General features: G+C 36.2%; 3 protein-coding genes across 3 annotated transcripts; 1 reads left to right on the top strand and 2 right to left on the bottom strand.

Moving 5' to 3' along the window:
- Nucleotides 1-1,538: 1,538 nt before the first annotated feature.
- LOC140325005 (olfactory receptor 5P68-like) lies at nucleotides 1,539-2,519 on the top strand. Its single transcript, XM_072403108.1, has one exon. The coding sequence runs from the start codon at nucleotides 1,539-1,541 to the stop codon at nucleotides 2,517-2,519; it is 981 nt and encodes a 326-aa protein (XP_072259209.1).
- A 6,179-nt stretch (nucleotides 2,520-8,698) lies between these two features.
- Nucleotides 8,699-9,971, bottom strand: LOC140325011 (olfactory receptor 11A1-like). The gene is made up of 2 exons (XM_072403110.1): nucleotides 9,861-9,971; nucleotides 8,699-9,631 (listed from the first exon to the last, which is right to left on the bottom strand). Exons 1-2 carry the CDS (start codon nucleotides 9,969-9,971, stop codon nucleotides 8,699-8,701), a joined length of 1,044 nt encoding a protein of 347 aa, XP_072259211.1.
- A 9,293-nt stretch (nucleotides 9,972-19,264) lies between these two features.
- LOC140325016 (olfactory receptor 11L1-like) lies at nucleotides 19,265-20,182 on the bottom strand. The gene has a single exon (XM_072403114.1). The coding sequence runs from the start codon at nucleotides 20,180-20,182 to the stop codon at nucleotides 19,265-19,267; it is 918 nt and encodes a 305-aa protein (XP_072259215.1).
- Nucleotides 20,183-26,427: the final 6,245 nt, after the last annotated feature.

Consider the following 26,427-nt stretch of genomic DNA (forward strand, 5'->3'; position numbering starts at 1 on the left):
CCAGCATTGTCACCCTGTCACATACACCCCTTGGTTGAGACCATAAATGTTTATAATAACACACATTGCACAAGAATGCTCCAATGATCCAATTTTAGTCCACACTAAAGCAATAGTGTGCAGATCATATGAAAATGTCTTTATGTGTATGTAGCCAACAAAACAGCTGACAAAGTCTGAAATCAAACAAGAACACAACCATATTCATAATGCCCACCATTTTATCAAAACAAAATGGTTATCCTGGTTATTTGGTTTAGATCTACTTAAAGTTTACCTATAGGCAAAACCGGACACGCCAAACAATATTAGGCCGAAATTCCCTATAATATTGTGTAGGTCTACTCTGGCCAGCCAAAATAACTCTTACCTACCTAAGCCTCTGCTGGTCTGTCTTCTGCCCATAGTATGCCCTGCTGCCACCTCTCAAGTAAATAATGCACCCACTCATTCACATTATCTTCAATAAAGTGTGATTCAACAGCCCAGACCACCATCTTCCATTTTTTCCATGGTCCAGCCCTTATGGTTAGACAGCAGTTTAGGCACTTTTAGCAGTAGCCAGCATGGGCCAGCATGGGCTATAAAGTCCCATAGACAGCAAGCTGAAATGCGCAATGTGTTCTTACACCTTTCTCTAGAAGGACTTTAATCGAATTTGCGCTACAGTTGCTCTTTTACAGGGTCAGATCTGCAGGTCTAGCCTTTTGCTAAACAGATCAAAGATCCTTTAGGCACCCCTTATTACCATTAGACCTTTCAAAGGCCACTGCATACTGGGAATACCCCTCAAGATCTTCCAGTTGGGAGATGCATTTACCCAGTCATCTAGAACCCACAATTTGGCCCTTGTCAAAGTAATTAAGATGCTTGCACCTGCCCATTTGACCTGCTTCCAACACTATGACCTTCAGGAACCAACTGTTCACTTAGTACCTATTGTTCTCCATTCCCTGCCCGGTGATATTATATCAATATAATCAATATTATCTGCTTCACAAGTTTCATATAATTTCATTATTTTTGAGTCCTGCCTGTAAAATTGTTTTATTACCGATTGATCCTGCCAGTGGATGTATGATTGCTCTTCTTGTTTTTAGGGTAACAAATCTGTTCATTTTGCCATGAAATCACAAAGCAGTGTTGTCAGCCCATGAACAGGGTAGAATTAAATAGACATATTTTAAACAAATAACAGTTGATTCTCAGTTAAAGAATTTACATAACTGTATACCATTCTTTCCCCTGAGGGAACCCTTGAAATTACTTTCAGGTCTTTAGGCAACCCCTTCTATAATTACTATAACTACACATCACAGTATATTAGTGTGATGGTCAGTGGGAAGAATTCCTCTTACATTGCTGGCCATTGGGAAGATACCACTCTTACAGATAGCCAAAAACATCATTGTTGCTACTTTAAACTGACTAAGAAGCACAAATTGCTCATTGCTCAAGAACCCCTCTTGAAGAACCATAGTTGAGAAACTCTGATGTATACTATTAGTACAGTATATTATATTTTGTATTATATAATCATGTTAATTACATTCTGTCTTTGTTCTTTTTATGACTCCCAGAGTACATATAAGAACAATGTTACCACAATTTTCTTGGAAGGATTCCACAATCTAGGAAAATTGAATCTGCTCCTTTTCACACTTCTTCTTTTTATATACATTGGGACAATATGTGGAAACCTCTTAAACATTGCTCTGGTGTCCTACAGCAAGACCCTCCATTCTCCAATGTACTTCTTGCTCAGCCATCTTTCTATAAGTGACATCATGTTGACCACAGATATTGCCCCTAACATGCTAAAACTTGTACTACACGAACAGGCTTCCATATCATTTATTAGCTGTATCACTCAGTTTTATTTCTTTAGCTTCTCTGGAACATCTGAATGTCTTCTTCTCATGGTGATGGCCTATGACCGCTATCTAGCCATCTGCTCACCTCTGCATTATGCCTCAATTATGAACCACATGCTTTCTATTAAGTTAATTTTGGCATCCTGGCTTTTAAGTTGCATTGTTGCGTTGATCTTAACTCTTGGCATATCTCAGCTACAATTCTGCGGGCCAAATACTATAGAACATTTTTACTGTGATCTTTACCCTCTGGTTCAGCTTTCTTGCTCAGATGTGTCTATTGTTGAGATGGAAACCACCTTGCTGTGTATTCCAGTGGTTGTCATTCCATTGTTTGTGATAATAGTCTCATATACGTACATTGTTTCAGCAATATTAAAGATATCTTCAGTCTCTGGAAGACGTAAAACTTTTTCTACTTGTAGCTCCCACCTGACAGTTGTGTCTATATTTTATGGGACTCTTAGTGCAATTTATGTCATTCCAAATGAGGGCCAGTCAGAGGTCATCAGTAAGATTCTGGCTTTGTTGTATACGGTGTTTATCCCTTTTTTAAATCCTTTCATTTACAGTCTGAGGAACAAAGACATGAAGGCAGCTTTGCGAAACATTTGTATGACCATAGCAGAATTAATAAAAGATTAGCGAATCTGGCAGCACCAATGCCACCAAACAGCCCACTTAGAATATGCCAAACACTGCATAAAATCCACAAAACATGTAGACTGAAATTATTTGGAGGGGCTGAACCAAAAGTAAACTTTAAGACCATAACCCTAAATGCTATGAGGTGAGAAGGTCTATGAAGAAAAGCCAAACATCCCTACTGTGAAATATGGAGGTGGATTTCTACTGTTCCCATAAGGAGGGGAAGGTGGTGGACTATGGCAGCAAAAATGTAGTTAAAACTTAAAGCAAAATAAATGCAGCATATCAACAATCAATATCAATGGAAAGCTGGAGGCTGTGCATGGGGTGCAATTGAACTTTCTAATATTACAATTTTGTAAAATATTGGGCCAAGATGACCCTTCAGTGCTTGCAGCACAAAATAAAGGGGCTCTGCAGTGATCATCCCATTCTCTTGACCTCTCCATCACTCTAGGTTAGTTGCTTTAGTTACAGCACAAAAAGTGAAGGTCCTGGAGTGGTCAACTCATCACATTCACCTGACCTTTCCATTCCTTTCCATCGTTAAGCTACTTTAGGGAGATTTCAAGCATAGGGTTGCATGGGGCTGCATGGGGTTGAGGATGCAATACAACAAAAATATTTCGATAGCCCAAAATAATCAATAAATCTAAAGGGATCAATATAGAATTTAAAGAATTAAACAGATATGCAAACTTTATAGCAGACCATTCTTTCAATTCTTCCTATTGCTATGGGATGCTTATTCATTGTTTAGTGATGTCTGATAGTTTAACTAGAATTGCTTCAAAGTAAGATAAATGTGTTTATTCCATATTGTTTTATATGGTCAGCAGCCTAAAACTCTTAAAGTATGATCCATCTGTAAAAAATGTATAGAGATTGCTTGTCAATATTTTATATGAGAGAGAGTTGGATTTTCAGTGTTTGAGTACAGTCTTTTATAGAGTATAGATTAGTGTTGCTTGAATTGGCCTATGTTTGGACAAACAGAAGCAATTGCTCAACTTATGCTTTGGAGTAGCCAAAACCAAACCAAAGAGTTAGAGCTAGAGCACATGGGTGTCAGGTGGTATTTACACTTCTGCCAGCAGATGGAGCGTGTCTGCTGAATATTCTGGTCCTGTGTGGTAATGGGGCAGCTCTTGGGAAGTCACATGGTACAGACAAGAGTAAACGGTGAATGGGATTCCTGGACATAGCTGCTGCTGGCTGGAGAGGAGTGCAAGGTGGGTGACACAGAAGAAGACACGGATCCCTTGGTTCTGTGGGGATCAGCCAAACAACCATACAACTGCATTATGGAAAATTCACCCGCACTACTCAAATAATACACATTAAAGTTTCCTACTTTATAATGTAGCCCAACCAAATAATGCTTACATACAGTTCAGTCATTTAACAATATTCCTGGGTATTTTCCCTTTATTCAAAAAGAAAAATGTTTTTTCTATTTTAAACTTAAAGCAGCTTTGTGGCTAATGTCAGTAAAAAATATAATTTAATTGAATAAAGAATCCTTCCTAATCTACCATTTAAATAGTGATATAATCAAACTGCTTACATACTGGCTGGTCACAGTACTATTTTTGTGGCTATGTGTCTCTCATGTTATAAAACTTTTACTACAAGATATAGTCTCTTGCTTTTATTTTGTAGCATGACCACAGTTATATACTGAATATATACTGTCCAGCCACTGAACAGCGTTTGTGACTATTGTCCCTTCACATTACAAATTTATTTCCAAGATGAAACCTGCTTACATACTATCTAGCCACTGTTCAATATTTGTGGCTATTATTTCTCAGATTAAACACTAAATTTTACAGCATATTTTAAAAAACAAAACCTGTCTCGTCTCTTTTAATTTCTACCTATTGAATTGCTAATTGCCAAATGCTACCAAGAATCATTTTGGAAAATATTGTGGGAATTTTAAGGTTTCCAGGATGGAGCAGTGATTTGTAGAATGCGAGATGCTACATGCAATTTTTAACATTTATTAAATGTTTATTGCTTAAATTACTTAATAGAGTGTGGTACTGTTTAAAATGAATCTCACAAAATATACTCCTAAATTATTGTCTCTTGAAAATCACATTTTTTCATACCACACTCATTTTAAGGATTGTGTTTTCCCTTTAAAAAAAGAACCCTTTCCCTGGTGCACAGATTTTTTTCTTTTTGCTTTGTTGAATTTTAACAACATTTTGTCTATTAGCATAGGAAAAGGCCAGGATTTTATATAAAGATTCAACACAATAAAGCTGAGGTCATCAAAGATTTGGCAGACCCTACAAACCAAGCCTGAGCACATTTGCTAATTGCTTTTACAAAAGGAATTTTAGTCAAAGGTTATGAAAGTTTAAGAAAATAAGAGACCTTTTTTAAAAGCTATTTTATCGAATACATTAACAAATCAGTGTCCATAAGTGCAGAAAACCTTGAAGGTGATCCAAAGCTCAAGGAAGTTTTGCCAAAACAGGGTACTGTGTAATCCAATGTAACACGAAGTTTGCTAGAAAAGGTACGGTCAACAAATAGCTCCATGTTTGCTGGATCCAATAATTCTATAATAATCCTAATAGAATATTAATATTTACTCCTAGAGAAAAACACATTTGTATGATTCAGTATGGAAGAAACCGGGGATAGACGAGAGATAGACCTAAATAAAAGAAACTTTAGATAGAATATAATGTTCTTACAGTTTTGAAAGGGGAAACTGAAGAAACCACAGAATAGAATAAATACCTGGAGACTGGAAATTAGTCTGTTTGTATTTTTGTAGGCTATGGTATTGATCTATTAGGCTGAGGTTTTAAATATTGGTACAGGAAAGCACAGTGAGGTTGCTTCCAATTGAACTTTGTGTGTATCTGAACAAGAAAGTTCAATTAAAGAATTTAAATCACGGTAGAAATGAGTAATACTATTTGGTCCACAGAATTCCAGTAGGTATATGCTAAGTGTTGCAGCAAATGTCAAGGAACAACCCAACAGCCAGGATGTAAGAACTGATTTCATACAAAGCACATGGTTTATAAACAAGACATAGGGCCTGGTTTATTAAAGCTCTCCGAGACTGGAGAGGATACACTTTTATCAGTGAAGCTTGGTTAACCAGCTAACCTGGAATGGATATCCTAAAAGTCATTTGGTATTAGATTTCTATCCTGGACAAGATCAATTCCAGGATTGCTGGATCACCTAGCTTCACTGTGGAAAAAGTATCTCCTTCAGTCTTGGAGAGCTTTTGTAAATAAGGTCCTTTATGGAGAGGAGAGCAGATAGCTAGATAAGACATAATACTGAGTAATACAGCCAGGAAATGATATGGAGGTCCGCTCATGTAGAATAATATTTAACATGATAGGAGCAATATCTGTGATCAGCAAGATGTCAGATATAGAGAGTTGGGGGAGGAAGAAGTACATGGGAGAGTGGAGGGTCTTACTGTAATATACCAGCACGATGATCATGAAGTTTCCATATATTGTCACAATGTATATTATAAGCACCAATGTGAAGAGCAGCAGATTGTACACAGCCATGCTGGAAAATCCCAAAAAGAAGGATGTGGTCACATTGCTTATGTATGTTTTATGTATAACATAGAAATTAATAAAATAACATTTAGTTATATGGCTACTGTGATTCCCTTTTGGTACTCTATTTTATTATCTATTTTAATTTCCATTTAATTATGTATATTTTTTTTCTTCTGTAAAACTGAATAAACATATATTTTACAAAATACCATTTAGAATGATGAGCAGTAATATGGAAAGTGTTCACTTTGTAAAATATTAAATAGTAAGTAAGCTAGCCATGGGTTTACTTTGCATACCCAATCACATAAAAGTGAATTAAAAAAATAAAAACAAAATTATAATACACACAATTTAATGATTAAATTACACCAAGCGCCATCTTATTTTCTCCTTTACTAACAGAGAGAATTCCAGTTAATCCAGTTAAGAATTCCAGTTAAAAAATGTATGTGATTTGCACAAGTTTTAGTTCCTATATGCAAGCCATTTAAAAGAAAACAAAAAATTACAAATTACTTGATTTGGTGATCTTTGATAGAAATTATGGTTGCAATTTAACTAATTTTTAAGAAAATGTATTTTATGTTTGAAAAATTGCATAAAGTGTCAGCATTTTATATTTAAAGTTGTTTAAAAAGAGAAAATATAATAAATATATGTTATATGTACTGTGAATGTAATCTATCTTGACAAATACTGTATGCTCCTTTTTCTTTGTACCCCACAAAATTGTCAGTAGCAGAAAATGCAGCCTTGATAAATCTTGTATGCCCGTAATCTTTGTTCATTAGAGGCAGAAAATGGCACATACTGTATATATGGCCTTTTTTATATACTTTTTATAGTTAGTAGTAGCAGACAATGCCACCCTGGCAAACACAGTGTTCCCCGTTTTAATGACTAGATCCCTGGTAACTCAAAATTATGTCAAGCACTTTTTTACTTATTTTCTAGGTCACCTTAATAACTGTTGCAGTTTAACCCTCACTTTTTAGAAAAGCGACATGAAGCTGTGCTCTGTCCTTCTTGGAAGACAGAGGAAGACATACCAATGTGACCACTGATAATTCTTGGGATTTGGATTTGTCAAATTCTGAGTTTCCATCCTAAGCTCAAAAAAGGAAGAAATGCAGGTTAGAATTACTCAGACCAGATTTATTTTTACACTTCAAGCCATTGGTCAAACTATACTAAATGTCCCCTTTTTTTTTTGCATTTTACATTTTATGCTTTTTTATGCACTAACATTTTCTCTATTACTATAGAAAATAGCCCGAAAAAAAAAATAAAGGTTTTCTATTGGAGCCATAGAAATATGGGACATTCTAACTGATGTATAGTATTTTGTTTACACTTTGTGGTGTGTTAACTATCCCTGTATAACACTGCCCAGCGTCTCATACCCATATTCTTAGAACATCATGACATTTAGCATTAAATGATTTTACACAAGTAAATTTTAGGTTTAGGTATTACATTTAACAATATTAAAAATAAGCAACCCAAGCCTGAGCACATTTGTAATCAATTAGGAGATTTAGAAGTTAAAAAAAAGTTACAGGAGACTACTTTCTCATCTTTTTAATTCAACAAATCTCAAGATTAGAAAACTTTGACAGTGATCCAAAGCATTGCCGAGTTTTGCCGAGCCAGGATACTGTTGAGTTGAATGTGAGAGAAAGTTTGCTAACAAGGGTATGGGCAATAAAATATATTCCTGTGCTCCAGCTAAGAAGTCTCTAGTAGTCTTAAAGCAGAATTAACATTTACTAATGAAGAAATAAAGGATTGGTTTAATTTAGAAAGACAAGAACTGGAGGAGAGATAACCCATGGATTATCTAGGAAAGAAGCAGAATTTAAAATACAAAAATGAAGTTACTGAAGAAACCATAGAATGGAAAAAAATTCTGGAGGTAAATTAGGCTGCTTGCTTCTGGGCTTCGGTAATGATCCATTATTTGGCACTCCAGATTTATTGTAGATATTGTGAGGCAAGTGTTTTTGTCAGGTTTCAAATATCAATTCTTTGGTTACATAAAACATTTTTTACAATGTCCTTGATATCTTTATATCTCCAGATGTATATAAAAAATTTAAAAGGGGAGTCAAAACCGTGTATAACATTGACACCATCTTACCAATTATCTGTGATTGTCCTTCCTTTGATATCAGATACGCGGCAAATCAAAGTTCCATAAAATATAAAGACAACTGTGAGATGGGAGCTACAGGTGGAAAAGGATTTCAGTCTTCTGAAAAGGAGATGTTAAATAAATGTAGGTATTTGAAAGCACAATCACAAGAAAGTTGACTATTAGTACAAGAAAGCATTAATGCTTCCTCTACTTAAAATCTTGATGTATCTGAACCTGAAAGTTCCTTAAGAGGATTTAAATCACAGTATCATCTTACTGACCATCGATTGTTCTTGCTTTGTAATGAGATATGAAGCAATTAGGGTTCCAAGAACTATAAAAGTGACTATTGGGAAATATGTCAATAGAAAATACTAAAAGTTCTACAAGTTTTCAAAGGATTGGAGGAAACACAATCTAGAAGGAAAGTCTGGGGGGAAATTGATCGGTTTGGTTTTTAGGGTTTTTTTTCAGAGGCTTCAAATATTGGACCTTTGATCATATACAACATTTCTTACAATGTTCTTGATATCTTTATTCCTCAAGCTGTATATGAAAGGATTTAAAAAGGGGGTTAAAACCGTGTATAACATTGACATCATCTTACCGATTGCTTGCGATTGTCCTTGCTTTGGTATCAGATACGCAGCAGCTAAGGTTCCATAAAATAAAAAGACAACTGTGAGATGGGAGCTACAGGTGGAAAAGGATTTTTGTCTTCCTGAAAAGGAGGGAATCTTTATCAGAGTAAGAACAATACAAAGATATGAAACCACAATCACAAGGAAGGGAATTACTAGCACAGGAAGACACATTAATGTTTCTTCTACTTGAAGTTTGGATGTATCTGAACAAGAAAGTTCCATCAGAGGATTTAAATCACAGTAGAAATAGTCAATGACATTTGATCCACAGAACTCTAGCTGACATATGTCAAGTGCTGCAATAAATGTCATAGAACAACCTAACAGCCAGGATATAAGAACAAATTTAATACAAAGCCCATGGTTCATAATGGAGACATAATGGAGAGGAGAGCAGATGGCTAGATAGCGGTCATAGGACATCACTGAAAGAAGAACACATTCAAATCCTTCTGTTGAACCAAATATAAAATACTGAATGACGCAACCAGGTAATGATATGGAAGTCCACTCATGTAGAATAATATTTAACATGTTAGGAATAATATCTGTGGTCAGCATAATGTCAGATATGGAGAGTTGGGTGAGGAAGAAGTACATGGGGGAGTGGAGGGTCTTACTGTAATATATCAGCATGATGATCATGAAGTTTCCATATATTGTCCCAATGTATATTATAAGGACCAAGGTGAAGAGCAGCAGATTATATACAGCTGTGCTGGAGAATCCCAAAAAGAAGAATGTGGTGCCATTGTTTGTATGTGTGCTCTGTGTGACATGGAAAAAAATATTAATATAACATTGATAAATATTAGCAGTTAAATGAAAAGTAAGCACTTTTTTTTTTTTTGCAAAACAGTTTATAAGAAATCATCAATCATCTTTTGACTCGAATACTGTAACATCCTCTTCTATGGCATCCCACATTGGTTATTGCTATTAAGTCCCTCTTTTGTTCCACTGAAACTCGTTAACAGAAATAAACCCCTAGATGTACTATCTGCTCCTCCATTTGCCTTCTAATGACTTCCTCACCCATCACCTTTTCCCATGCAATGCTCCAAGACTTATTTAGGGCGGCCCCACTCTCTAGAGCTTCCTTCTTCATCTTAATCAGCTTGCTCCTTCTTTCCACACACTTAAAAAAAAGCCTTTAAAACCCATCTTTTTAAGCTTGCTCACCCATCTTTATTTGTCTTATAACACATTAGTAATAACCAAACATTCTATATTGCCATGCTAATGTGTACTTTTCTCCTCCACCTCTTAGATTGTAAGCTCTTTTGAGCAGGTTCCACTCCTCCTCCTGTGGCATTGTTTGTATTTGTCTGACATTTATAACCCCTATTTAATGCACCATGCTTCGCAATATGATGACCCTTTATAAATAAATCCTAATAATATTAAGAGAGGCAGCCATGGGTTCACTTGTAATGTCCAAATATATTTAGGTGAATTTAAAATTTAAAAAAGTCCAACACTAAAGCAAAGAGTATGCTAAATGCCCAACTTTTTTACCCAACTACTGAAAGAAAACAAATAATAATTTTTATAGTAAGAATAATATTTACTTCATTCAATAATGATCTGTGATAAAATTCCATGTGTTGTTACAATTTACCTGAAAATTAAATAAACCAACAAAAACACTACAAATGAAGGCATCAAAATGTAGTTTAAGGAGTTAAAAAAAGAACAACAGCATAAAGGGTCATAAAGGGTTTTATATATCAGATTGCAAAAAAAGATTCAGAGAAAATGTAATAGGTATTATTTATATATATGTTATATATATATATATATATTGCAAATGTATCTCGGGATCAGTGAATGAGCCCAGCTAAAAAATGAAAATACCATTCTGCACAACAATATTTATATCTTGCTTTGACTTTGAAAGATCCCATAGAGAGCAAATAATCTCCCCTGGGTTAATCCTTATGATTAATATAGAAATATGTTTTTATCATAATATTATTTTGTAGAAAATAAAACACTGTATTATATTATTGCACATAGAAATAAATGTAAAGAGAACTTGTGCTGAAGTACATATGGAATCTGCTAATGCTACCTACTAAAGCTTTCCTCAGCCAATCAGAGAGCACTAGAGGTTTGGAATGGGTAAACTTGTCCCAATTTACCCTCTAGTGCCGGGGACACTAAGCTGAGCAGCCAGAAATGCATTCATTTATCAGCATAGCCCGCAATCTTTTTTTTTTTAATTTTTTTATTTTCAAATTCGATTTTGTTTGGCGATATTACACTGGCCATTCTCGCTTACAATTTCGGTAAGCAAAAACAGCTGAATTCTCCATGAGATCCAGCTTTAAAAACAAGCCCACACATCCCTATTCCCCTGTTTATTAAATTCATGTCCAACTGGCCAGTTGTTGAATACAAACCGGTCTCGGGCAAGGTACACAGTAAATAAAGCCTCTTAGAATGGCAAACTTTGGGTGGATTTATGAATGACTTCTATTCGCTTAACAAATACATTTTTGCAAGAGATAATTCACTTAGCTTACTAAGTATGGTGAAAATGTATTTTTCAAAAAATATCCAGTCACATGCAAGAAAATGACTTGTAGATGTAGATAATTCTCTTTGTTAATGGAACAGCATGCATATCAATTTTATCAGTAAATTAACCCCTTTGAGTCCAACTCATTCAGATTTGAACAGTCAAAAAATTTGGGTAGCATCGTACTGAGCAATTTGTGGCCACAAATAATGACCAGAAGAGCAGGGGTGTGGCTGCAAAAAAAGAAGAAGGGGCCTGGTACTTTCCATGGTGCTCGCACCCCTACACCCCTGCCTATGTTTCACTCAAAGGAAAAGAAACTTGCCCTGGGGTGGCGTTGATACCAAAACCTGCCCGCTCTCCCATTGAAGATCTGAGTGATGGGAGAGTGGGTGGGTTGTGTTTAGAGAGACAACATGCCCACCGCTCTGAGTTATACGGGAGACATGGTCCACGGCTCTGGCCAGTGCACTCCCCCAGTGGGGTCCTTCTCCTGACCCCGCGGGGTTGGACTGGCCAGAGATGCGGAACGCCCAAACATTTTTTGCAAAATGCAAATGCAAAAAATGCAAAAATTGCTAGATGTGTGTCCTTCACCTTCTCTTTTTCACTATATTGTTCATAGTTATGGGGCTGTGTAAGAAGTGATATTTTATCTCATCTTTAAGGACCAAGCAGCAAATTTTATCCTGAAAAGAAGATGTGGTAGTAATGTCACTATGGTATTCTCTGTACAACACAGAAATGAATAAAATAACATTTAGAAGTATTCGCAGTAGTATGAAATTTGTGTTCATAATTATGAGATAGTATAATTATGCATAATTATAGATAGTAGATAAGCTAGCCATGGGTTTACTTTCAATGCACATTTACAAATACAATACACACAATTTAATGATTAACCCCTCTAGCATTCTAATTCTGTCAGTTTTTTGATGCAAAAAGTGATCCCCCAACTTAATTTACCAGGGAAAAAAGTATGTGATTTGCACAAGCTTGGATTTTCATGTGTCAAAATTCATAAAGACAACATAATAATAGTAATAAAAATAATAATTACTTGCTTTGGTGCTCTATATTAGAAATTCATGTATGGGCATAATTAGGCTGACATTTAAATAAAGCAACCAAAACATAACTTACATTCATTTTACTTAGTTTTAACAATGAAGGCATTGAAATAAAACAGGCAAAGGTCAGTAAAAGAGAAACACTCAAAACCCCTCTAGCACAAGTAAGCCCAGCAGATGCTATAACAGGCCCTGGTGACTGGAGGCTTTAAAGTCCCAGCAGCCAATAGCAGCACAGGACCAAGTCACAAGCTGATCGGCCTCTAGAATCAGCCATGCACAGCCCAACAAGTGATGCTGAGGATGCCAAAAATACATCAGGTTGCAGAACTAAAGGGAAGCAGAGGCTGCTGCTATCTTAGTTGCAAAGGACATTGCTGGACAGTAGGGATGAGTGATATTGCCTCCGATGGACCGATGGGTCCACGAAATTTCAGCAAACTAATTTCAGGAATTCCATTTAAGTCCAGGGTGATGGTTCCCACACCTGGGTTCATCAACCCCTAGGTTGATAACTACAGCCCTGGGAGCGTGGGAACCTGCGGTCACAGTTGATTGGGGGCACAAGAGTGTCTCCAATCAGCTGTGACTGCAGCCGAACTCCAGGTAACCTCTCAATGGAGTTTCTCCATTGAGTGTTCATCTGAGTTCAGTTACCACGGTCACCGGGCTGTTAAGTACTGATAAGAGTTTCTCCATGGAGAGTTCATCTGATTTCGGTGACCACATGACCTCGTGGCAAATAACAAGGCTGTTCTCGCTTAATGTTCTGTAAGCGAAAAAGGCCCAATTTGCTGCAAGAAAATCAAAATATTTGGAGCTCTCATCCCTACTGGACAGACCAAACAGGGTTTTGTTCTGCGATGGTGCACAGCATAAAGTCACTGGACAAAGCATTTCCCAACACCAAGCCCTCATTTAAGAATACCGTGGTACCTCGGTACAAGTTCCCTTTGGAAAAAGTCCAACTTGTTATAAGTCCTGTTTGGAAACGGAAAATTTTGCTTAGTATACAACCTTTGTTTAGAATAAGACCCGTGTGCTGGAACTTAGGGTCAAAATGGGCCAAAATGGGTCAAAATGAGTCATAACACTGTGCTCCACCCTTGTTTACCTCTCTCCAGATAAATCCACAACTGCCCACGAGCGTCAGCATGCCAGTTGCTACCATTCAGTGAACAACCCGCGCTATAACTCTCTGTGAATTACAGAACATCTCCTCCTCCTCCCTTCTCAGCAACATCCTAGTAGGCACTCGACTCTTCTCAGCAAAGTAAAGTGAGATTGAAATTTCTTTTATTTCATCTAATTGCTTTTGTATTTATGTATTTTAGTATAAAGCAGTATTTCAATTATTTTATACAACCCTATCAATATATTTTTCATGGGAACAGGTTAATCATTTTCCCATCGGGGGTTACAGGGGTTACATTTTCATTTATGTAAGTGGCATGTGAACCCTGTTTATCATATATTTTGAATAAGTAAACACACTATTATATTTGCCAAAAAAACCCTGCTTCTATTCCTAGATAATATTAATAGTTTCTCAATGTTATTATTTGGCTGTTTTAGTATGTTCAGATACATGTGTCCTTTTCACTAAAGGTCCTCATAGACATTACACTTTCTGCAGGGCAATCACAAAGTGGGAAATCTGAAGGAGCACTGTTTAGAAGTGATCCACACAATTCTGCTTCTTTAGAAAAAGAGATAATTAATTCTGGTTAGGTATCAAGGATACAGTACTCTAGACACCTAACATCCTTTATGCCAGGAATTGAGTATTGCTGAGGTCAGAGTGATCATTGTTGTTGCTGTGTATATTATATTTCTGCTGCTTACTCCACCTATATGAAATGCCCCGGGATTGAGAGGGAATTTGACTGCTGCTTACTAATTTCAGCATCTCCTCAAACAGGACTAAAAAACAGAGCAGAAGTCTTTGATGAGCAGCCTTCTGGAATAAACAAAACTGTATAACTTCTCCGAGTCCATCCTCATCTTGTGCTTATGGAGGTACTGGGTCATCACTTACTGACTGATATTGGTGTAGTATCTGCACCATTGAGGGTTACAACATGTAAATGTATATACATCAGTTTAACAATAGGCAGAGTTAGCTCTGCATTTCTGCCAGGTGGACTATGGACAACCATGAAACATAAAAGTGTACACAAATGTGTGATTCTTCATATCCAGGCTAATATTAAAGGAAGCTCTGCACTTGTGGCTTAGGACATGGGGTAGGTAATGCACATCTTTATGGTTCCTCGGATAAAGGGCAGGCAGCATGTTTGTGCCATTATCACATACGTCCTTGTCAGCTACGTCTTGCCTGGATCCTTGAGAAACAGTAATTATGGCTTGGTGATGTCTCCTTTACCCTGGCTAATAAAACTGCAGATGTATATGACTGCATTTTAGATTTAGATTAGTTTGTGGAATAGGTTATGGGGCATTTGGGAAATTGATTAAACCTGTATTTTTTTTACAATTTTTTCATTGAAAAAAATGGGGTCCCCATTACTATGAAAACCAGATTATATCTAAAAGTATAGATTCTGGAAATTCTTAAAAAGGGGGTAGGTAGCAAATTACATCTTCTATTAGTACCAGCCCCCCTCCTCCCCGGTAACCTGCCTGGCCAGAAATGGAGAGAGGTCAGAAGGAATGTAGCTTCTCTTTTCCTGGGCATGTCAGACTTCCGCAGTCTCCTTACAACAAAAGAGACAAAACCTGTTTCCCAGATACAGATAGTTACTCATTCACCATGATGAATGAGTACAGGGGACATAAGACCCCTTGTCTATTGATAAAAAGAGTTTACCACCTAAAAAAACAAAAAGTGTTTTTATTAATAAATTATTATTAAATTATTTTTTTATTAATAACAATGACCACTACAATAGGAGATTTTTCAGCCAGCTCTATAAAATTACTGGGCTTACCAGGGTAGTATTTGTTCTTAAATACCAATAAGTTTGCTTCAGCAGGTAGCACTGATCCCAAAATTGATTTTGGAATTACAACACAGGGTAATTTAAAGATTATGAGTTTGCCAATGAGGTTGTTATTAAAAATATTAAAGAAAACAAATGTTTATTGGTATGCTGCCAAACAGAGTATCAAGTTTAGACCCTCACATGGGGAAATCAAATAAATTATGTCATTCTGCATCCTACAAAATATTTTCAGCTTTAAAGATGAGCCCCCAAAACAAATGATTTTGATACTAAATTAAAATGAAGTCCCTATTAAATCCAAAAAGGAATTCAGACGGCAAAAGGGTGACAGAGGTGGATTGCGCATGCGTGCCAACTAGGAAGACGCGAGTTTCCAGTGCTCCCGCACACCGTCGCCCAAACTTACCCTGAAGCCACCTGCCCTGATTTTATATAGGGGAAATAAGAGTCCTTGTTTAAATAGACAATTCCTCTTTACAGATAAGAGTGAGGGGGGCCTTAGAGTCCCGAATTTGAACCTGTACTATGCCGCACCCCATTTGTCAGAGCAATTAACTGGGGAGCTAACCAGGATTCTAAACTCTGGGAAGAGGTGAAACAGACCTTCAGTGGGGTGCCCCTTCAAGCACTGCCATGGGTCCAAACGCCAAGTCAATACTTGGACAAAGCACACCCACCTTGCTAGCCATTAATATTTGTGGGAAGTATTTTTAGTTCACGGAGGTATCACCCTATCCCAGGCCCCTTACACTGGTTTTGGATAATCCCGAATTTACACCCCGACTACTGTGGAGTGAGTTTGGTGCTCTCAGGAAGAAAGGTTTAACCAGAACGAGACATTTTATGTCTGCAGGTACATGGTGTACACAGTGAGATTTGCAAAGCCCTTCTCTTCCATATGAGTTAGAATATTGGAAGGCAGCACAATTATCCTATTTTCTTAAAATACGGCAAATAGATGTGGGCTACAATATACAACTAACGATTTATAAAAAAAAATGTTTATTGGTGATATGAGCTCTAGACATGCCTTGTCAGCTATATATTCCATGCTAAATATGCCGCCAGAAGGTTACACACCTACTTACCTGCAGGGATGGGAAAAGGAGTTGGAAATGTGTCTTTCCCAGACCCAAAAAGGACAACTACTGAGGTATTGTCATAAAAGCTCCATCCATAGTAGTTCCCAAGAAACAAGGTGTAAGATTCTCACACGCTGGTACAAGACAATAGGCAAATTACACACTGCTTCCAATACTGAATCAGATGTGTGCTGGAGATTTGGGCAGGAAGAGGGCATGATGGTGCATATGTTTTGGTCATGGCCACAGCAAGGATTCTGGCAAGGGGTCAGGAAAGCATGTCAAGATATGTCGGTGAGATCAATTCTTAAGGATCCTGGCTTTTTTCTTCTTCATCCTAACGATTGGCCTCAGAAAGTGTTTGATTAATCGGTGGTAAAGTTTTTGTTACATTCCACCAAGGCATGGATACCTTGCATGTGGAGAAAACCGATGGCTCCGTCACTGGGCATGTGGCTATGAGAGGTGAATGAAATTAAATTGATGGAGGACCTGACCTTGGATCCATATAAATAAATTGAGAGATTTCTAGACACTTGGGGGCCTTGGATGATGTTCCAAGAATCGTCTGAATACAAGAATATGCTGCAAACCGAGTGAACAGAGAACATAGTGTTGTAACTGACCATTGGTATAAACTGTATATGTAAATGAGGAATTGGTTTGGTTGGATGGAAAAGTTCCGTGGAGGCAAGGGGAGATGGGCTTGGATAATAGCTATAATGAGTCTGACGGGTTTGGTAAGGGTTCTTGCGCTGTAGGCACTGGTATATTCACTATCTTGGTCAAGATGTAACGGTTCTATTAAGTTTGCGATAAGTTTTTTGGTCTATGTTTGAAACTTTATGTTACAGAACAATGTTTTTGAGATTGTATAACTGGGATTACTGTGTGTTCTGTATGTTTTGTTATGAAAATTTATGTAAAATCAATACAAATATAAAGTTATATATAATAAAAAAAAGGGTTAGAGAAATTAGGAGGGGATGTACATAAGCGTATTTAGCCGACTACGGTACAATCCTATTTAAGGCAATGTACAGCACAGTATAGCACTGTCTGGCACTGTATTTTATTATCTATTCTCTCAGTCTATAGTATATCTAGAATCTATTTTCTTCCTTCACAGATTATCCTAACCAGATCCAATCTCAATGAGAATATGTCTTCTGGGAGCCATTCTTTTATAATAAGGTCTTGTCTATTTATTCAGATTATGGAATGTAGGCCCATTTAACAGAGCTCAAGTTAGAAAATCAAAAAAACTGATTATAACCCCAACTCTCCTCTTTTTTGGAAAGTTTTAATCATCTGTGCAGTAAAACTTTTGTCAAGGTGGTGGCAAGTAAGGGAGAATCTTTGTCTTATGACCCTAGATAATGGGAAAATACCCTTTATCAGAATATTGACTAATTTGATTGAATCTACCAGTATCCTAAACACAAAATATGCAAGCCAACAAAGCTGTAAATTGAAGGATATTCATCCATGCATGAAATTACCCCTTCCAACTGCTAAGCACATTTTTCATCTATTTTTTTTTTTTTTTTTGTAGACACCAGGACAAACCAGAAAAATTGTGTTTGATACATTCAAAATCCAAAATTTTATGACCAATCAGCCAAACAACCTTAATACTAAACTGAAGAAAATTCTATAACTACTTATAATGTGGCTCAGCTTAGCTGCTTATGTACAGTTCAGTCACTGAAAAATATCTATGACTATTTTCTCTCAAATAAAAAAATCTTATTTCACAAGAAAAATGAAACTGCCTTGTATTGTGCCATGCCCAAACTGTTCACATACTGTGCAGCCACTGAGAATTATTTGTGGCTATTGGGATACATTTTCATTGGTGAAGCTGGCTGATCCAGCAAATCTGAAAAGAATTTAAATACAAAAGTAATTTGATATTTGTTAACAGATGTTAACAGGTTTGTTGGATTACCCAGCTCTACTGATGAAAGTATATCCTCTCCATTTTTAGAGAGCTTTATTAAATCAGGCCTATTGTCTCTTGGATAAAAGACTATATCCTCCATTGCCAAGAAACAAACAAAAAAGCCTCATGTTTCCCTTTTATTGTTTTAAGGTAATACACCATAACTTTAATTACAAGGTAAAAGCTGCCTTCTCTCTCCTTTTAATATTGCAGCCTAACCAAGCTGCCCATATGGTATCCAGCCATTGTACAACATTTGTGGCTATTGTTTCTCAAATAATACATGATAATGTTTAGTTTCAGAAAAAAAAATGCCCCGTCTCTTTCCATTTGCTTACCTTGCAATTGCTCATTGTAAGCCAAAAGCTACCAAACACTTATCTCAATCTATGCCTAAGCTATTTTAGGAATACTTGAAGCAATTAAGCAATACAGGGATGGAGCATGCATTCAAGAAATAAGGGGTTTGGTTTTAAAATTCTATGTACACTTTGTTTTGACATTTTATTAAACTTTTATTATGTTGCAGTGTGTTTATGGCATTTTTATGTAAAAAAAAGTTTCTGTTGAGTATGTGGCATTCTATACCTTTAGTGGTATTGCACTTTTTCTTATTATTGATGCAGTGTAATACTGCTAAAAATGAAAAAAATAATCAGAAAAAATGAAAAAATAAAGGGATTAAAGAGGCCAGTTTTAAATAGAACGTTTTACCAGTTTTGAAAGGATTAAGGAAGCACAGAATGGAAGGAAAGTCTGGAGGGAAATTAGCCTGTTTGGTTCTTGGACTATAGCAATAACTTGCATTTCCTCAGAGGTTTAAAATTTTGGTCCTTTGGTTACATGCAACATTTCTTACAATGTCCTTGATATCTCTGTTCCTCAAGCTGTATATGAGAGGATTTAAAAAGGGAGTTAAAACCGTGTATAACATTGACATCATCTTACCGATCATATGAGATTGTCCTTCCTTTGGTATCAGATACGCAGCAATTAAAGTTCCATAAAATATAAAGACAACTGTGAGATGGGAGCTACAGGTGGAAAAGGTTTTCAGTCTTCCTGAAAAGGAGGGGATCTTTAACAGAGTTAAAAAAATATAGATATATGAAACCACAATCACAAGGAAGGGGACTGTTAGCACAGGAAAGGCCAACATGGTTTCTTCTATGTAAAATCCAAATGTATCTGAACAAGACAGTTCCATCAGAGGATTTAAATCACAGAAGAAATGGTCAATAGCATTTGATCCACAAAATTCTAGGTGACATATTCCAAATGCTAAAATGAATGTCAAAGAACAACCCAACATCCAGGATACAAGAACTAGTTTATTGCAAAGCCCATGGTTCATAATAGAGACATAATGGAGAGGAAAGCAGATGGCTAGATAGCGGTCATAGGACATCACTGACAGAAGGAAACATTCAAATCCTCCTGTTGAACCAAACACATAAGACTGAATGATACAGCCAGAAAATGATATGGAGGTCCGCTCATGTAGAATAATATTTAACATGTTAGGAACAATATCTGTGCTTAGCAAGATGTCAGATATGGAGAGTTGGGAGAGGAAGAAGTACATGGGGGAGTGGAGGGTCTTACTGTAATATACCAGCATGATGATCATGACGTTTCCACATATTGTCCCAATGTATATTATAAGGACCAAGGTGAAGAATAGCAAATTATATACAGTTATGCTGGAAAATCCCAGAAAGAAGAACATGGTGGCATTGCTGGTATGTGTGGTCTGTGTGACATGGAATAAGAAATTGTTAATAATATTTATACATTCCTTCAGTAATAAGAAAAGTGTATACATAATAATAGATAGTTAATAAGGATAGTTAATAGGTTAGCAGTGGGGTAGCTTTAAAATCACATTCACATTTAATTATTAAAAAAATAAAAATCTGAAATAATTTACTGAATAAAGTTAACTCAGCTTCATTTTTTTTTTTCTTTACTAACATGACAATCTGTATTCTATCGATACTCAAACCATTGTTTCTAAAATGAAAAATGAGATGCAGATATAAGAAAAGAATATGAAACATTACATATTATCCCAAACCAAAAACCAAATTTAAGTAGAACTAAACATAAAAATGGTAAAAATAATATATAAATAGATGTTAAATATCATGTAAAAAAAATAAAAATAGTTTTTTACACAACGTTATTATTTTGAATTTTCATATACCGTAAATTCTAAAAAAACAAAAAGATAATAATAAAATACTTACTCGATTCAGTAATGATATTTGATTGATATTCATATGTGGATAAAATTTTACTCAAATTTAAATAACCCTAAAATTTACATTGTTTTAAATGAAAGCAGTAAAATGTAGTTTACGAAATAAAGTATAAAGTTTTATAAACTAAGAAAAAAAGAATAAGTATCTCTTATATATTGTAAATAATATGTGTTGGTGAATGAGCCCTGACATATTTAAAATAAATCATTCTGCATACAAATATTTATATCTTTTTTTGAATATTAAAGATTCCATTGAGAGCAATCAAGATTTCCCTGGGTTCACATTTGTGACTGTGATCGAAATATTTTAAAATACTGAAATAATCAGTTGCTTTGAGACATCAATGTGGAGTAAAGAGGACCTGTGCTGAAATATATTAAATACAAATAGCCTTTTACTGTTTATTACTTATCTAAAATGTTACTTCTTTGGTTACTATGTTGAGCAAATAGATTTAACCCCAACTTGAAGGAGATAATTCACTTTTCAAATAACATCCAATCTTTACTTGCTCAAATAATCACGTAGATCTTAAATAATAAGATATTTATTAACAGTCCTATATCCTGCAACCTGGCTGGACCCCAAAGAAAGGGAGACAGAGATTAGAGACTGTTGTCCCTATTATCGCCCATACCCCAACACCTTCAGCCATACCCATCTGTCATACCCATCTGTCCACCCCGATCAGGTGTACTCCCAACTCTAATTCTGGAAATCCACTATTCATATGTACCCGCTGGTATTCCTATGGGTAATAAGTTTAAAAGGTTAAAATTAAAATGTATGTGGCTCACAGATAAACCTAAAAAAGCCATAGAACAAGAAAAGGTCATTCCAAAAATATAAAAAGGAAGGATTACTTTCATTATTTGGAAACTATAAAGAATATACCAAAAAATGTAATGAGGAGATAAAATGTGCAAAACTATAAAATGAAAGACAGATTGCAAAAGAAGTAAAGCAAACCCCAAAACATTTTTAAATATATTTATAGCAAAAAGGTCAGATCCAAGCATGTAGGCTCCTTAAAGGTTGTCTCTGGGTTAGTTATTGGGGATAAAGAAAATATAAGTATTTACTGAACACTTTTTTTTAGTGTACACAAAGAAAAATAGCAGAGCTCAAGTCCAAACTCATAATAGCAATTTCACTGCCTTAAATGAGTCACAATGGCTCAAAATAGATATAACTGAGAAACAGTTGGGCAAAATTAAGGTCGACAAAGCACCAAGACCCGATGGATTACATCCACGTGTCCTCACAGAGCTGAGCTCAGTTGTTTCAAAGCCATTATTTCTAATTTTTAGAGACTCATTAATCACTGCCATAATGCGAAAGTATTGGCGTAAGGTCAATGTGGTTCCTATCTTCAAAAATGGAGAAAAGTCATTACCAGGTAACTACAGACCGGTTAGTTTCACGCCCATAGATGGAACGTCCTAGAGAGTTTGATAAAGACCTATAGAGAAGATTCAGCTAGGATATCATAGTATAAGTGATAGTCAGCATGGTTTCAAGAAAGACTGAAGCTGTCAAACAAGTTTACCCTCTTTTTATGATGAAGTAATTAAACAAGTAGACAGTGGAGTAGCAGTTGATATAGTGTGCTTGGACATTGCTAAAGCATTTGACACCGTACCCTGCAGACGGTTAATATGCAAGTTAGGGTCAATAGGTTTAGAAAAGTCAATCTGTAAATTCTTAGAGAACTGGCTTAAAGACTGTATCCAGAGAGTTGTATTAATGATTCATACTCTGAATGGTCTAAGGTTATTAGTGGTATACCCCAGGGTTCAGTGTTGGGACCTTTACTCTAACATTACTTTTACATTTTTATAAATGATATAGAATTTGGGACTAAAAGTACAATTTCTGTGTTTGCAGATGACACCAAACTATGTAATGGAATAAAGTCCATACAGGATGTCTATAATCTACAAGCAGAGCTGGATGAACTGTTAAAATTAGACACTATGCCCTATCCCTCCATCCCCTACTGGTTTCCCTGTCCTCACTTCCTTTGAAAGCATCTGCAGGGATGGACCTTAGGCCAAGGAATTGAGGCAGAGAATTGCCATTAGCTGTGGACTCTGCTTGTTGGTGGTATGGGACTGATAAGGGCACTGTAGAGCACATTTTCTGTGACTGCCCCATGATTATTGGCTTTTGGTAATGGGTCAATCACCTTCTCTCAGAAGTTACTCACCATACTGCCCCTTTAGATCTTTGACCCACTTGTTAGGGCTACTGACAGAGTTGTCTCCAGTATCTAGAAAGTTAGCCTCCCACATCCTGCTCTCAGCTCTTACTCCTATTGCTTCCCCCTGGAGGAAGAGAACACCTTTATTCAAAGAAATCCTGTATAGCAGGATTCAAGATATCACCCTTATTGAATATCTGACAGTGCCCATTCAGGATTTATAAAATTTGGAAGGACTGGGACACCTTTTGTACGACCCATTTTTCCCAGCTAACCACAGGCTCACCCCTTTGATTCCCCCTATTGACCCCTTTTACTTCCCTTCTTCTATTCAAAGATTAAGGGGTTGGGGTGCTATAATGCTAGGTTTTGTTTTACCTACAGCAGTGGTATCATACTATGGCCTGCAATGTCCAATGTCCTCCAAAGGAATCCTAAATATGAATTGCAGCTGGCCAGCCGCTGCATTGATATAGCACCATTACTATAATTCCCAGCATCACTCGCGTCTATAGACCAGTGGTCTCTCTGTCTATGCGTGGCCCCACATTGGACAGTTTTATAAATGCAGTGAATTGTAGTAGGGGTGCTATTTCAGTTTCAAGTTTGGCCCGGGACTTTGTCCTAGGTTTTTAATTTTTGCCCACAGTGTATTTGAGTTTGACACCCCTGACCTACACAGTGATCATATTTATGATTCAATTAGAAATGTAAAAGTTAGGAAATTTTTAGGAACATTACCACTTTTTTTTATAAATTACATTTTTTAATGTGTAGATAAGGGCAAAAAAACTTTAAAAGAAATAAAAGCCAATAACAAAGTTTTGCCCACTGTAGAATTGAAGGTAATGGAAGATGCAGTATATATGCACATGCTTGTGCTGGGGCCAACAATTCTCTAGTAGTAATAATATAGAGTTAATATTTGCTCCTGGAGAATAAAAGGTTTGTACAATTCATTTGGGAAGATCAGGAATAGAGGAAAGATAGACCCCGGTTATTTAGGAATCTCAGCAGTGAAGCAGAGTTTTAGATACAAAGGAGTTATTGAGGAAAGGAAAGAATGGGATAAAATTCTGGAGTGAAATTGTTCTCTTTGGTGCACGTGCTATGATATTAATCCTTCATTTAACACTTGCATTTTTTGTAGACGTCAAGGTAGTCAAGTCTTTTTATCGGAGATTTCCAATATTGGTCCTTTGGTTATTTACAACTTTTTTCACAATGTTCCTGATATGTGTATTCCTCAAGCTGTATATGAAAGGATTTAAAAAGGGTCAAAGAGGGTCAAAAGAGTCAAAACCGTGTACAACATTGACATCATCTTACCAATATTTTGCGATTGTTTCTCCTTTGGTATCAGATACCCTGCAATTAACCTCCTAGCGGTTAAGCCCGACCTTCGTACGGGCAAAAAAAAATGGCTAGGATGGTTAACCCCGAGTTTTTTCCCATCCTTACTTACCTGGTCCCGCTGTGGTCATCCAGCGTCGTGTTCGTGTTCCAGCGTCGTCCTCCATCGATCGTCGTCCGTCGATCTCCCTTTTCCAGCGTCGGGTGCCTTCGTCGGGTGCCAGCGGGACCGGTTAGAAGCCGGCCGGCATCTTACCTGGTCCCGCTGATCGTCCACATCCTTCTTCTTCCAGCGCCGGATGATCTCTGAAACGTGAAGCCGTGTGGTGGAGAAAAAAAAATGGACGGCTTCTCCCTGCGTGCGTGATGACATCGGGGCGTGTGCGGGAAATTCAAATTGAAACTCATTCAAACATTTTGTATTGGATTCAATACAAACTCCTGTATCCAATCCAATACAAAATAATTCCAAATTAATACAAAGTATATAACTGGTAAATTCAAGTAAATACAAGTAAATTCAAGTAAATTCAAGTAAATACATTTTTTATATTCATATTATCTACTAGAACCCCTGTTCGGACATATTTCTGTAAGTTATAGGTCTACAATTTAAAAAAAAAATTTCATGAAAAACAGTGGATCACTTTTGCTGATTCCTGCTTGACTTCCCATCAAAATGACAATGACCACTGGTGTGTTTTGCACTGGGTTGCTTTAGGTAATATCTTATAATGTCGTTGGACTCCTTTAGATAAACAGAATCGGCAATCAATACATTTGATATTGAATTGCCATTATGCAGTAGGATTGCCTTGCAAACTTGTTTTCCAAGGAATCAATAGAGAGATACCATTCAGGAGAAAATATTTGTTCATTGAAGTTGTGGCAATAGCACAATGGCCCTGATTCATTAAGCAAAATCGGAAGCCGTCGCGCAATTCAGCAAATGAATTACACTGGCGAGCTTACATTAAAAGTCACTGTTCCCCTATTTTCCTTAGCCCTAAAAAAAATCTTTGTGCTGTTCAAATGTTTAAAACATCTATATGCGCTAAGAAAAAAGCATATTTTAAAATCACTTATTTCTTTCCTGTTAGGCAAGAGTTAACCGAGTTCAAAATTTAATTGTAATTACTTGGTTATTATATTAACAATAATACTATATATATTTATTTATTTATAATTATTGTAGGATATAAATATAGTGGACTACAATAATGGAATATATGTTTACTGCTGTACGTATCTAAAGGATCATATCGATCATTCAAGTGAATTTCTATCATCTCTGCGCTTACATTTGAGCATATATAAGGGCGTGTTTTTTCATATCTAAGGATCATATCGATCAATGATACAATTATCGAAAAAACAAACAGCCAATTTTGACAGACTGAGCAAGTGCTGATTGCAAGTGAATTTCTATCACCTATGCGCTTAAATTTGAGCATATATAAGGGTGAGGTTTAACTTGCTCTTTCCTTTTGTCTTTTTATTTTTCTTTTTCTTGGAGGGGTTGTTGTTGTTTTGTGTGTTATCCTAATGAATCTATGATGCTGCATTTGATACTTTGCTTACCATTTAGCACAATAGCTTCTTTTTTAATTTTTTTGACTTGGAATGTTTTAATGTCCATTTTGCAATTTTGAAGTCAATGTTAATGCTATGTTATTGTGTTTGTGGCCATAATGTTTGATCTGCCTTTAGTACCACTTAGCACAAAATTGCATATTGATTTGGTAAGTATTTTTTGAACGCAATATTTGTTGGGCCATTTATGAACTATTTTGGCTTTACATGGAAATGTAGGTTTACATGTGTTTTGTTTGTTCTTTTTAATTATTTTGTCATTTAGTGTAAAGTTTAGTTATGTGTATTTTTTTTTTGTTTGTTTTTGATGTGTTTTTATATTTTATTTTGACCTTTTAGCAAATGTTTGTTTTGAATAAAGTTATTTCTAAAATGTTGTCGTTTGTTTTTTGGGGGTTTGTTATGTGATCTCCTTTCCAATCTCCCAGGATACATAGTTTAAAAAGATAATTGTGATTGTTTTTAAGCTGTTCCTTCCTCTGAATAATTTGTAAAGCTAAAAATAGCACAATTGTCTTATTTGTTTGATGTGCATAGTTGGCTCAGTTGTTTGATGCG

This window comes from Pyxicephalus adspersus, chromosome 2, assembly GCF_032062135.1.
Source record: "Pyxicephalus adspersus chromosome 2, UCB_Pads_2.0, whole genome shotgun sequence".
In the NCBI taxonomy this organism is placed as follows: domain Eukaryota; kingdom Metazoa; phylum Chordata; class Amphibia; order Anura; family Pyxicephalidae; genus Pyxicephalus; species Pyxicephalus adspersus.

Coding starts and splice junctions, on each gene's coding strand:
- LOC140325005 (XM_072403108.1), top strand. CDS start 1,539: ATGTTAATTACATTCTGTCTTTGTTCTTTTTATGACTCCCAGAGTACA.
- LOC140325011 (XM_072403110.1), bottom strand. CDS start 9,971: ATGAAGAAGGAAGCTCTAGAGAGTGGGGCCGCCCTAAATAAGTCTTGG. Junction 9,632..9,860: donor GGCAAATGGAGGAGCAGATA/GTACATCTAGGG, acceptor CATGTCACACAG/AGCACACATACAAACAATGG.
- LOC140325016 (XM_072403114.1), bottom strand. CDS start 20,182: ATGTTCTTCTTTCTGGGATTTTCCAGCATAACTGTATATAATTTGCTA.